We start from the raw sequence: 14,748 nt of genomic DNA, 5'->3' as shown, positions 1-14,748 counted from the left end.
CCAGATCCTTTCTTTCTGCAAGTCTCCAATTCCATCTCCAATAACCTTTCTCTCTGGAGAAGACCTCCCCACCTAACTTACTGGGGAGATCCAAGCCATTCATTGTGAGCTCCCTTATCTCCTCTACTTAACACCTTAAAACTTTTCTACATTTCAGTCCATCTCCTTCTCTGCTCCAGTTTCCAAAGCTAAGAGGGGCCTTATTCCTGCCCAAACTAACCCCCTTTCTTATGTTCTTCATTCCATATTCTCTAGTTTTCTTGAAGATCTCGTTGATTGATTAACTGGTTGATCTCACCCCATTCATTAATCATTCTGTCTTACCTTCCCTGCTTTGTTGTTCTTCAGTAATATGCCTTGTTGCTGTAGTTCTTCCATCATTTTCAGTCATGTCCAACTCTCTGTGACCCCATTTGGAGTTTTCTTGCAAATATACTAGAGTGGTTTGCCATTTCCTTCTTGAGATCATTTGACAGATGAGGAAACTAAGGCAAACAAGATTAAGTAACTTGCCCAGGGTCACACAGCTAATAAGTGTCTGAGGCCAGATTTGAACTCAGAAAGATGAGTCTTTCTGACTATAACACTATTCGCTGTTTCCCCTAGATGCCCCTAGCTTTCATTGTCTTAAAAAAAAATCCCTTTGTGTTAACAAAAATTACTAAAGTGTCCACTGCTTCTGACCCAGAGATTCCAGTGCTAGGAATGTACTACAAGCAGGCCAAAGACAGTATGAAAGTTCCCATATTTACTAAAATATACATAGCAGCACTTTTTTGTAGTAACCAAGAAATAATGACAATAAATTTTGTCATAGGAATGTGATAAAATGTGTTCACATTTTAAAAGTTTTCTCTTGATATCTTCAGTCTTTATATCACCTTCAGTTCCAAATACAGACCTGCCTCCAACCTCACCCAGATAACCATCTCTTATAATAAAGTGCAGGGGGAAAAGTATTTCAGCAAATCTAAACAATGTTTGAACCAAGTTTGACAATATACAGTCTTCCACACCCATGCTACCCCATATCTACAAAGAAGGGAGGGAAGTTAGTCATAATAAGTGTTTAGTTTTGATTTTAAAAAATTTTTTTGCTGTTTTTCTTTCCGTTTATGCTATTGTAGTTGTATATATTGTCTTCTTGGTTCTACTTACCTCACTTTGAATAATTTCATATTTATTCTCATTCATGTCTGTGTTTTCCATATTCATAATTTCTTAATACACCATGATTTGTGTAGTTATTCCCTAATCAATAGATATTTACTTTGTTTCCTATTTGCTACTACAAGAAGTGTTCTCATAAATATTTTGGTATATATGGGACCTTTCTAACTTTGACTCCCTTGGACTATATACTTAGGAGGAAGAATCTCTGGGGTTAAAAGGTATGGACATTTTAGTCACTTTAAAAACTTAGAATTACAAATTCCTTAATGGTTAGACTAATTTACAGCCCCACCGAAAATTGCGCTTATCTTTCCATCACCCCTTCCAACACTGTCTATTTCCATTTTTGTAAATTTGGAGATAAGATGAAACATGAGATGATTTGCATTTTTCTTATTATTAGTGACACAGAACAGTCTTTTATATAGTCATTAGTAGTTTGTAATTCTTTTGAGAATTGTTCAAATTGTCTGGCCACTTATCTATCGGGGAATGGCTCTTAGAAGACAGCCTCCTGGTACGCAGGTACTTTGTGCTTCAATTGCTTGAGTGAAAATGTCTTCATACAGACAGTCATAAGAAAAAAATACTCTAAATTTCTATTGATTAAAAATGTAAATTAAAACAACTCTGAGGTACCACCTCAAACCTATAAAATTGGTTAACATGACAGAAAAAGGAAATGACAGATGTTGAAGGAAATATGGAAAAACTGGGACACTACTGCACTATTAGGAGAGTTGTGAAGTGATCCAGAATGGTTACATTCTGGAGAGCAATTTGGAACTATGCTCAAAGGGCTAGAAAACTGCATACCCTTTTACCCAGCAATACCACTACTAGATTTGTATACTAAAGAGATCAAAGAAAAAGGAAAAGGATCTATATGTACAAAATAATTTAGTGGTGGCAAAGAATTGGAAATTGAGGGCATGCCTATCATTTGGGGAATGGTTGAACAAGCTGTCGTATATAATCATGATGGACCATAAGAAATGAGAAACAGGATGGTTCTAGGAAAAACCTGGGAAGACTTACATGAACTGATGCAAAATGAAGTGAGCTGATCCAGAAGAATATTGTATACAGTAACAGCAATATTGTATGATGATCAACTGTGAATGACTTAGCTCTTCTCAGCAAAACAATGATCCAAGACAATTCCAAAGGACTTATGATAAAAAATGCCATCCACCTCCAGAGAAAGAACTGATGGAGTTTGAATGTAGATTTAAGCATATTTTTTTCCTTTTTTCTGAAGCATGGTTAATATGGAAATTGCATGACTGTACATGTATAATCTATGTCAAAGTACTTGCCTTCTCAAGGAGGGAGGAGGAGAAAGAGGGAGAGAATTCAGAACTCAAAATTTTAGGAAAAAAAACCAAATGTTAAAAATAAATAAAAAATAAATTTTTAAATTTTTAAAAGTTTCTTCACTATAACTCTTTATGTACATATACAACAGATTACAAAGTAAAAATTAGATGATCATGTGATCATAAGAAGTATCATGGTATAGTGGGTAGCAAAATGGCCTTGGAGCCAGGAAGATCTGAATTCAAGTCCTTGACTCTAACTCACAGTGGCACACGTAGAAGAGAGATTAAACAAATTGTGTTACAGGAATGTGATAGAGTACATTTACATTTTAAAATTTTTCTCTTGACATCTTTTGAGTTTTTTATGTTTTTTATATTTTTCATTTTGTGTGTACACACACACGTACTTTGTTTTTCTTTAGGTAAGTCACTTAATCTCCTAGTCTTTTAGTGATTCTCTAAAACTAAAAATATACCAAAATGCACTCCCAAATTTGTGCCCTTTTTGTAGGTATTTTGAATGGGAGAATATAATTAAATTCTATGATAAAATGATAAACAAATTTTTATAAAGGGTTCATTTTTGCATGTGATCCACTCAGTCTTCCAGATCCTTCACCTTTTTACTAGCCTCTACTATAGGTCATGAAATCATTTAAACTTACCAATCTCTTTCCTCGATTGATTTCCTCTTTCACTAGCTCCACATCAAAATGTCTGTCCTGATCATTTAAACAAGAATGATCCTCCTCAGATTCCACAAGTCCTGAAGAATATAACTATAGATGAAAAAAAAATTAGTGTATTGTATAAAAGGGTATTCACAACAAAGGATTAGAAAACAGGGAAGGCCAGGCCAGGTGGAAGATCAGTTTTACACATGCAAACAAATTTCTTTCTCAAATTTGCTTATTACTTTTCCTTTGACAAAAAGATATATTATTAGGTGACTGAAGTCCAGTTCCTGGAAGGGACTTTTCACCTTGTTTTGATAAGCAGAGAGGGAAAAACAATTTCAAATTCCAGTAGGAATTAGAAAGAAAAGGGGGATGAGCATGAAAGCCAGTTTATTTATTCCCAACATAACCCAGTCTGTTTGGCTCCTGTTCATTTTTACATAAACTCCCATGAACTTAGAAGTTTGGGAGAGCACATGGGAGGCCAGCTACATAGACATTCCCTACCCCTTCAAAAATTAAAACAAAATGCTTAAGGAAAAGATTTTGTGAGGTTTCCTTGGTTCCCCTCCTTTCATACCATGGAAGCAGATCTCACTTTTGGCAAATTTCATCCAGCCCATGGGACAAATACCAAGAAATGACTCCTTTATTGCTCAAGAGTTGTAAAACTCCAAAATGGTTTTAAAAGTGGCAGCATCCCAAACAGTGAGAGGGTTGATGATGTCATTTGTGGAAAGAGGCCTTCTTTGTCAGAAATGAGGTACAATCCTCCTCATTTTCCAAAATATGAAATTTCAAAAGGCCAAAAGAAGATTACATACAAGTCAACGTTTCCAAACTTTAGGTACAAATTAAGACACCTCTTATAACAAATTCTGGCAATATTGACTTAATATTGAGCTTTTCCCTCTAAAACAGCACACTGAATAAGTAACTTAGGTCTTTTCTCTCCAGTTTTTCTGTATATTTCTATCTGCCCTCTCATCTGTCTTTGTGTGTGAGTCCATCTCTTTTGCTATCTTTTTTTTTTAAACATGTCTATTCTTCTCTATTTTTGTATCTGATTCCTTCTAGGTTGTTTTCTTTCCCTGGCCTTCCCATTTTTTTCCTTCTTTAACTGAATATGGTAAAACACTGAAATAAATATTTTGTTTATTTTTAAGTGTGGACAAATACATTATTTTATATTTTTCTCTCTTGGAAGAAAGCAAAGGTGCTAAAAAAACTAATTTGCATTTATTTATGCAGCACCGTTTTTTAAAACAATCTCCTGCCTGTTTCACAGACTCCTTATCCATAGGTATTTTGTGTTTGCAAGTCTATCATAACTCTTTCCCTGTGTATTATAATAGGGTACAAAAAAAAGTAGGAAGCCAAGTGATCCCAAATTGCCTAACTGGAAACAGAGAAATACATTAAGAAAATAGAGCCAGTAAAATTCCTTGGAGATGACAAAGTAAGAGATGTCAAAGGAACCATGCTCCTTATACTCCTGAAAGTAATGATAATAATAATAATAAAAGCACCAATAAGAAACAACTGCTTGAAATCATCATAAAAAGTTAAGATTCACCAAAAAGGCAATAAGTGAATTGTAAAGGAGCACAAATATAATAAAAAATAAATTTTGGAGTGACAAGAAACACATAACAAAACAATATATAACAAACATATGAAAGGTAAAAACAAAACAAACAAACAAAAAAAAACCCTTGAGCTCCCAATACCAGAATGAGTTAAGAAAATCTAAGAAACAACTCACAGTATCCTGGGGATTATGTTCAAGCAGATCACAACAGAATATCAAGGAATTATAAGAAAAACTGAAATTAGCAACAACAAAAAAAATTTAACACACGTAAGAAAGCCTAGAAGGAACTAAAGAAATAATTGAACGTACTGAATAAGTGTTGGGAGAAAATAATGGCTAAGCGTGCCAAAATAGAAAATAGCATAGGAAATTTGAAAATATGATTAAATGCAACTAAGAACAATTAAGTGGAAGACAGAATGATAGATAATGCAGGGAAAATGAGCTCAGAAAATAACTGGAAAAAGATATAAAGGTCAAACAGATCAAAGTGAATGATTTGGGAGACAGAAAAAAACACACTCAATTATTGGGATCCTGGGGGAAAAAAAAGAAGAAGAAAAGAATCTGATAACTACAGTTAAGTAACGGTCACAGAATTATTCTCAAAAAATGAAATTAAATAATCCAGAGATTCCAAAAAGGAGAAGCTTAAAGTTCAACTCATTCTGGTACATCATCCTTAAACTTTAAAATGAGGAGGCCAAAGGAACAATACTTAGTGGTTAGATACATAGATATGTAAATCCTGGTCTCATGAGATTGTTTCTCTGAAAAAAAGAAATAACTGAAAAAATTAGAGTAAGATATACACCCCTATATATCTAGTTGAAAAACATGGACTCACAATACCAGAATCAGTTTAGCAAACCTAAGAATTTTTTGAAAGCCAGAAAATATTAAAAATCAAACAGGCCTCAAATAATTAATTAAAAAAAAGACTAAGATCTCTAAAGAGCCTTTGGAACCGAGTAGAAAAGATCCCGAGAATTAAATATTTATTTAAAGTAATAGGTACTTTTCAGATATGATTAATACTTGCTATTTTATACTAAGAACCACTATGAATAAATAAAAATACAATGTAGTGTTGGCTAAATTACTGAAAGAGAGTTAAGTTTGGAAAGAAAATGATGTTGCTAATTTTTTTAAAGGGAAAATAAAAGGCAAGAGAAAGAGAGTTGATCTTAACAAAGTTATTATCTTTGACAAGGAGGGCTGGGATATCTAATTTTAAAAATAACTACTAGCATAAAACACAGTTACTCTTTAGTGTTTGAGTTTGATTAATAATAGAAATAAAGTTCTTTACTTTCTTCTGATAATATTAATAATTTAACAAATAGTTAAATGAGTGGAATTTTATAGTTGTGATAGATAATTATTGATTATCAATGTAATGATTTTTTAAAAAAATCCAATGTATTTACAGAAAACATATCTCCTACAAAAATATGTAGACAGATTTAACTTGAAATACCAGGCTAAAATTTGTCATGTCAGTTTTCTTATACCATCTCTCACCCTCATTCATTTTATGAGTTGCTGTTATCTCTTCACATTTAAAGTTATGAGAGTTAGATTTATATTTTCCTCCATTTATCTCCTTTTTTTCTGAATTAGGGTTTTGCTGTTCTTTCTCTGTAAGGAAAATACTTTGTCTCTTTAGTAATTTTTGCTTAATCTACTTTAAAGTAATATTATTCCAACAAGCTCTCTTCTCTTCATTAATCAATGCTTACTGACTAATTGACTGAGAAAAGAGAATTAATTTTAATTATGAATAAGAAATATGCTTATTAAGAAAAAATAAGGGGAGACAAAATTAATGGATTTAATTACATAAACACTAATAGATTTTGCATGCTAGAAAGAAAAGTATTGAAAATAAAAAGAAAATGAACAGCTGGAAAATCTTTCTGGTAGGTATATCATGGGAAAAATCTAATATCCAGACTCTAACTCTATAAAGAGCCAATAAGAATTATAAAGTTTCTTCATCTGCAAAATGGGAAAATTAATAGCCCCTACCTCATAAGGTCATTGTGAGGGACCAATGAAATAAAGTGTTAAAGTAATAGTAACTTACATTTGTATAGTATTTTAAGGCATGTAAAGTGCTTTATATACATTATCTCATTTGATATAAGAATTCTGTGGATTGTTATTAGGTATTATTTTCCCCATTTTATTGATAAGGAAGCTGAGGCACTTTGGAAACCTTAAAGCACTTTATAAATGTTAGTTATTATTGTTATTATTATAACTTTGAGGTATTGTTTCATATTATTGGTAGAATTAAAAATTGGCAGTCTTTTTGGAAAACATAGGATCAAAAAGATTTTTATAGAATTGAAAGGGCCTTTTCCTATAATCTTGTCAAAACCTTCATTTTACAGAAGAGAAAGTAAGACCCTAAAAGTTTAAATGATTTGCCCAAGGTCAGATAATCAATGAGTTGAAGAACTGGGATGTGGGCCTAGGACTTTTGACTCCAAATCCACTTCTCTTTCCTCAATACCACTTGATAATCAGTGATAATCAGCAAAACTACTTCAAGAATCATATTGTAAGGATGTTGTTAAAAGCACAAAAAGATCTGTCCATACAAAAAATAATCAGTTGTTTTATCTGAAATAGCGAAAAACTGGAAACAACCGTGATGTCCAATGATCGGGGAGTTATTAAATACTCTGTGTAATTAATAATTATTGTATTACAAAGTATGACAAAGAGGAAACAGGTATAGAAGGTCTTGGGTGAAATGATACAAAGTAAAAAAAGCAGAATCAGAACAATTTTCAGGCTGATCATGACTACATTAAAAAACAATAACAGCAGCAAAATTTTGTAAGTGAGTCAAAGAAATTATTGGGAGGAAGGGGAATGGAAGCAAATAAGCATTTATACTATGTGCCAGGCAATTTTTTTTTTTTGCTTTTTGGAGAGGCAATCAGGGTTAAGTGACTTGCCTAGGGTCACACAGCTAGTAAGAGTTAAGTGTCTGAGGTCACATTTGAACTCAGGTCCTCCTGACTCCAAGGCCAGAGCTCTATCCACTGCACCACTTAGCTACCCCTGTCCTAAGCAATTTTTTAAAATAAATATTATCTTATTTGATCTTCATGATAATCCTACATGTAGGTGCTGTTATTATTCCCATTTTGCAGCTGAAGAAACTGAGGCAACCAGGGGTTAAGTGGTCAAGAGTCATACAGCTAGCAAGTGTCTTAGTCCAAATTTGAACTATGTCTTCCTGACTTCAGGCCCAGTACTCTGTCCACTGTGCCACTGGTAAACCAGTTTTTAAAATAAGTTTATTAAAGTTTCTATTTTTTTTCTCCTATTGAAATCTACTAAGAAACATTATAATTTCTGAAGAATTAAGGCAATGGAAAGATGTCTGATAGGCACAGGTAGGTAAGTAGCAGTATGTTGCCAACTACTACCTCTTCTTGAGAAGTTCCATAAAAGGTTTCATGCTGCAGATGTAGGATTGGAAAAGGAGGGGAGTCAGTCACACATCAAGAAGGGAGAGAAAAGAGATAGAAAGCTCAAATACTACACTAGTAATCACAGAATATTAAAGGATCTAGGAGAAAGATTCCAGGACGCTGAGTCAAGCCCCTACAGAGAATTAAGAGGAGGGCATGAATGTGAGTTCTATAGAATGAGGAATGGGTAGGTTGTAATTGGCACCATTGCAGGGAGTAGCCCTAGCAACGACATCATGGATCCATTGTAATGGAAATAATAAATTACTGGGTTTTTTTGTTGTTTAGTTGTTTTTCAGTCATATCTGACTCTTTGTAACCCCATTTGGGGTTTTCTTGACAGAGATACTGAAGTGGTTTGCCATTTCCTTCTCCAGCTCATTTTACAGATGAGGAAACTGAGGTAAACAAGGTTAAGTGACTTGCCCAGGGTCACATAGTTATTAAGTGTCTGAGGCCAGATTTGAACTCAGGAAGAGGAGTCTTTCTAACTCTAGGCTTAGCACTCTTATCCACTGTACCACCTAGCTTCCCTAATTACTGATGATCATTATGTAAATAGTCCAAGTTCTATGGTTTTATTTTGTATCTTATTCCCTATTTTAGTTTTTAAAAGTATTTTTGGTGTTTTTTGAGATGGTTGAGTTTATAATTTTTTTTAAAAGAAAATGCAGAATATTACTTGGGACAAAGCATCTGAAGTATTTCCTCAGCACCTAGAGCAACAGTCAACCTTTCTCCCCCCTCAAAAAAATTAATATTCACTCAGATAACTTACCAAACAATTTTGGTGTGCTACTAATTCCAAATCTTGCGAGACATATAGTACACCACGTTCATCATTTTGAGGACACAGATCACAAGTTATTTTTACCATCCTTTCCTGGTAGATACCTGCAATTAACATGACTAGTTAGGAAAGTTAAGTCAGCCAACCAGCATTTACTAACTGCTTACTATGGAAGAATACAAATCCACTTAAGCAAGAGGTAGGTAATTACTTCATTTTCTTCCTCTAAAAATTTTTTTTTGTAATTATATCATTATCATTCCTTCTCCTTTCCCAAATTATACTGCCCCTTTTGCCAAAATACCCCTGTATTTTAATCAAGGATTCTTACCCTACAGGGGAGAAAATAAACTGGTTAAATAATTCAGTTTCTTTAAATGTATGAAGAGTAGAAAATGCTCAGTGTACCCCCACTTAAAAAATTAAAAATAAAATTTCACTGATGCCCATCAACTGGGGAATGGATGAACAAGTTGTGGTATATGATTGTGATGGAATACTACTGTGCTGAGAGATGATCTTAGAAAAGCATGGAAAGACTTGCACAAAATAACAAAGAACAAAGTGAGCAGAACCAAGAGAACATTGTATACAGTAACAGCAATATTGTTTTAAGAACAACGTTGAGCAAATAAGTTATTTTGACAATTATAAATATCTAAATTAACTATAAAGGACATATGAAGGAAGATGCTATTGCATCCAGAGAAAGAACTGGATAAATAGAAGTATGCATCGAATAATTTTACACACATACCTATCTGTGTCAAATGGTAGCCACCTCTAGGCTGGGGTGGGGGGGAGGTTTGAGGGGGAAGGAAAAAAAGGAAAAAAAATACATTTACATGACAATTTTGTTGTCTATTTGAAAGGAATAGCAAGTTGTACATAGCAGATTTGCAGTTTCATGTGCAATCATCTTTTTTTTTAATTGTACTGTTAAGGAAATACTTGTTTTATTCCATAAATTAAAAATAAAATAAATTTTAAAAAAGAATAAAATTTCATTTAATAACTATTTTAATGCTACATGATAAGTTAAAAAAGAATGAAATAGAGGGAGTAAAGGATAAGAGGAGGAAAAAAATGTAAGAGAATGGAAATGAAGAGGAGGAGGAGAGAGAGATCAGATAAAAAGGAAAGGAGGCATAAAAAAAGAGACAGAAGCTCTGAATATCCTAAGGTTACTGTGTTACGACAAAGTAAACTTCTCAAGTTACAAGTTATCATTAACTGGGCCTGTGGACATCTGTATTATGTAAAGGTATGTTATTTAAGGTATGACCTTTAAAATATTACTCCATCACTGTCCATTAACCCAGAGGAATGTTGTTCACACTAGGGAATAGTTTTGAATTTTAATATTCAAAGTTGTTTTTGAAACAACTATTTCTTTTACCATGTAATTATAAAGTCTTTAAATTTATGAAAAGAGATGGTTTAGGGCAGGAGTGGGCCACATTTGAGGACCTAGAAGGCCACATGTGGCCTTGAGATGGCAGGTTCCCCACCCCTAGTTTAGGTCATTTTGCTAGTAGCTATTGCCTAAAAATCCTTTTTGAAACTAAAAACTTGACTTTTTTTCTAAATTATGGCAATCTTGTTTCATAATTCCAAAAGACACATTTGGAGCTAGTATTTATTTCATCGTCTTGAGCTTTGCTTTAAAAAATAAAATAAAATCTACTTTTTAGACTATCTTAAGTCCTGGTGGGAATAATTTGTAGGAAGCAAAAAAATAAATATGCCCCAATTCAAACACAGAGACAAAAAAAAAAGTCTTTGCTCTCAAAAAGCTTACATTTGACTAGAGTTTACATTCTACTTTTCATTCATTTCAGTCAGCTAATGTCAACAATAAGCAAGCCTTCATTAAATACCTACTGTGCAATGTGCTGCAAAATTAATTAAGCAAGTTAACTGAGTTCTCTGAACCTCAGTTTTTGTGGGAGGTCCTAGGGACACATACAATGAACAAATGAGTTATATATGGAATGGTCTGTGCTGTCTTCGGAAGGTATGAAAGTGTCGAAGAAGGCATGGTTCCTGCCCTCAAAGAAATTAAATGACTGGAAAGTGAAGTATACTATGCCAGAGTTCAGTGACGCAAAAAATGCTACAGGGCAGTGAGTACAAGATTAATTCCCAAATCAACATCACATACAGAAAAGGTTCTAAGTACAGAAGGAAAGATCACTGTGTCCTAGGGTGGTCAGAGAAGGTGCTTTGGGGCTTTTCAAGAGAACCCAGTCAATAGAAAAGAGATGGGAAAGTATATGAGGAACAAGAGAGACAGGAATGCATAAAGTTAGCTCAGGAGACAGTGGGTAGTAGATCAACCTAGGTAAGGCAGAGCTCTTGGGGCTGGTGTGAGAGGTAAGTGCTGGGAGGACACTATGATTGTTTGCTCAAGCAAGGCATTACTACATAATGGAATCCAGGTGGTGGAAAGGCACTGAAGGTTTCTACAAGCAGGTGAATGATATGATGACAATTAAAACACTAGCAATGTTGCAGGGTAGATTGCAGTGGGAGGTACAAGAAGCAGGGGTAACAGCTGGATTAGGGCAAAAAGTCAGGTACGATAAAAGGCAGAACTTGGAGAGAAACAGTAAAAGGGAAGGGAAAGGACAAATTTTTTTAAATTTACCAAATTTGGTAGCTAATAGGAAATAGGAATTCAGGGAGAAAGAGAAGTTAAAAGCCAAGGAATCCAAGACTGGAAGGGAAAGAGAAATCATCTAGTCCAGGGGTGGGGAACCTGTGACCTCAAGGCCACGTATGCCCCTCTAGATCCTCAAGTGCAGCCCTTTGAATCCACTTTATTATTATTATGCAGTTTGAATTCAAAGGGCCTCACTTGAGGACCCAGAGGACTCCACATGGCCTCAAGGCTGCAGGTTTCCCACCCTTGAACTAGTCCCAAATCTACCTGATACATGAATTTTTTTCCATAGCATCCCTAATAAGTCTAATAAGTCTGAACGCTTCCAATGACAGGACACTTCCTAACTACCTTCCATCCGAGGACTATTGAAATAAGAATAAATCAATCAATACATCAATGAGCACTTATCCACTGTATGCCAGGCACTGTGCTTGATGCTGGGGCTACAAAGACAAAAAAGGGAAGCAATCATTGGCTCAAGAAGCATACATTCTATATTGGAGAGAAACCTACCCATATATAAATGTAGCACAGGCATGACATCAATCTCCCCAATTTTCTCTAAGCTCTTTCTTCCTGAAGTGGGTGGTATCCTGCACTCACACTGGCTGGTCGGAGTGGTTCCCCAGAGAAATGACCACAAAGCAACAACTCACTCTTAAGGTTCCTAAGGGAAAATCTGTTGTGGGGAGGATACATTAACTGCTCCTCACCACTGAAAGTCCTTAGTCCCCACCAGTGTTTCTCATTTAAACAACAAAGTCACAATAAACTCTTAAACATGAAACATTTTCATTTACTGAACGAGAAGGCCAAAGCAATAATAAATATAACATAACATTTACTCGGTAGCTAGCAAAAGCAGGAATAATCCAAGTATGAATCCACCCTTAAGTATGGATCACACTCTCACATATTGTCTATAGGAGACAGGAGACACACATTCACAGAAATGTAGCCACATGAGTAGTGAAACTCACATGCCTGGGGCAAGTCAAGATTCTGGATTGCAGATCTAGATATTGGTGGTATCTTCCAGGATACTATACTGTTTATTACCTACTCTTGAGCTTCTCTATTTTCTTGCTGTCTTTTACTTCTCTACTACTCAGAGGTACCTGGTTCGATGCACAGAGCCCAAGGCCTAGAATCAGTTAGACCTGAGTTCAAATCTGACATCAGACACTTAATAGCTGAGTAAGCCCGGTAAATCTTTTAATCCTGCCTGCCTCAGTTTCCTCAGTCATAAAATGGGGATAATAGTAGCACCTACCTCCCAGAGTTCTCGTAAGAATCAAATGGCCCAGCATATAGCACACAGTTAACAGATGCTTGTGCCCTTCTCTTACCCCCACCTTCTAGTAAAACAATAGTATTACACTCTATCAGTGAAACAGTAGCCCTAATCCCGGAGTCTGTTGCTTCCAGGTCTGGGTCTTTGGCTGAGGGCCAAAACAATTTTTAGCTGTTTCCATGACAAGCAGCACCCTCAAGCTTGAGAAGCACAGAGATTCTCAGTTCATTTCTCTGGGGTTCTGAGGAGTTTCTCCCTATCAAGTCTAACAGAGTAGAAAGCAATGCAGTCAGTACCCGGAACAGGTTTCCCAGGGCTCAGGCTATAGATGGCAGGCACTAAAGGGTGATAATCCCAGGCCAGCTCCAGCTTTCCTCCAGTCAGCTCCCAGAGCACCTGAAGGGTTTTTCTGTCTTCCTTCCACCAGCTCTCAAATACTAGAGGGTGCTAAAGTACAGTGGCTGGTATATAATAGGTGTTTAATAAGTGACTATTGACTCCATTTGACTTGATGTCAAACAGTAGGAGGATTCAGCTTCTTCCAAAAAGAATTCCAAGGCTTCGTTCAGTCCACTCTCTCAGAAATTCCCTACTTAAGCAGCTGCCTTCATCCTTCCATTCTGCTCCATTTGCTTCCCTGAGGTAGTAAGGAGTAGTCAGTGCTGTGAAATTTCCTCTTCAGGTAGAAGCTGTGTCTTCTTGTCCTTCTGACCTTTGCCTTCTCACCTTAGTAGTGACCCATCTCTTATTCCAGTTGAAAAACCCAAAGCCCACAGTTCTATGAGGCATCATACGATCAAAAAATAATTTTCCCGTAGTCCCCAGACAGTTCTTCAATCTAGAATTTCTCAGTGATCTTCTTCAAAACCCTGAAAACAGGCATATTTAAATGAGCTGATGGACCACAATGCCTTTCAGCCATCTTTGCTTTTACTTAGGGCTTTTGCCTCTGAAAGACTGTTCTTTTTCCAGTCCTCTCAGAACACTGTGTCTTCACCTCACGTACTTTTATCTCATGGGCTGTATTTCTTCTCAAGCATATTTTATCTGTGTTCCACACACAATTTTTTTTTTCTGCTTAGCACAGTGCTTGACATAAATTAAGCATTAATAAAGGTTTCGTTGCCTTTCTTCATCCTTTCAGAAACCAAAATGCCCCACAACCAAAGCACAGAACCTTATACTTTTACTGAGAAAATAGAGACTGCTCTCCATGATCTCCCTTTTTTTCCATTCTCTTCATCTCTTTTTTTTTCCTTAATATAAATTTATTTATTTTTAGTTTTCAACATTCACTTCCACAAGTTTATCTTGGGGGGAGGGGGGAGATGCGGTGAAAACATGGAACCATTCTCTTCATCTCAAAATCCCTTGATATCAATGTCTCATTCTTTGTCTACACATTTCTGAAAAAGAGGTGGCTCTTCTCCTTGCCAAAGACAACCTTTCTACATATGCCCTTGATCCCTTCCCCTTGCAGCTTTTCCAGCTGACTGAATTCTTAATCATCTCTCTCTTCATCAAATCTTTAATATCTCCCAAGAAGCTCCCTTCTGCTTTCAAATATATCCAAATCTTCTCCATCCTTAAAAAAAAAATTTTCACTATGCCCTACAATCCCCTCAAGATAGAATTCTATATCTCTCCTCCCATTCTCAGCCAAATTCCTTTAAATAGCTGTTTTCTCTCACTTTCCACTTCCTGTCCACTCACTCCCCAAACCCTTCACAATCTGG

The 14,748-nt window shown here is 35.5% G+C and overlaps 1 protein-coding gene across 1 annotated transcript in view; it reads right to left on the bottom strand.

Annotated features, from left to right (window-relative positions):
* Positions 1-14,748, bottom strand: part of LOC110213411 (SET domain bifurcated histone lysine methyltransferase 2) — an 86,683-nt gene that overhangs the window by 15,225 nt on the left and 56,710 nt on the right. Inside the window, exons 17-18 of the mRNA XM_020993764.2 lie at positions 9,039-9,154; positions 3,161-3,274 (exon numbers count right to left, since the gene is read on the bottom strand). Of these exons, the coding sequence (XP_020849423.2) occupies positions 3,161-3,274; positions 9,039-9,154 (230 nt within the window). The remainder of the gene's footprint in view (positions 1-3,160; positions 3,275-9,038; positions 9,155-14,748) is intronic.

This window comes from Phascolarctos cinereus, unplaced genomic scaffold (assembly GCF_003287225.1).
Source record: "Phascolarctos cinereus isolate Bilbo 61053 unplaced genomic scaffold, phaCin_HiC Scaffold_726;HRSCAF=1367, whole genome shotgun sequence".
NCBI lineage: Eukaryota > Metazoa > Chordata > Mammalia > Diprotodontia > Phascolarctidae > Phascolarctos > Phascolarctos cinereus.
The sequence above is the reverse complement of the archived record's forward strand: the minus strand, read 5'-3'. Positions and strand labels throughout refer to the sequence as shown.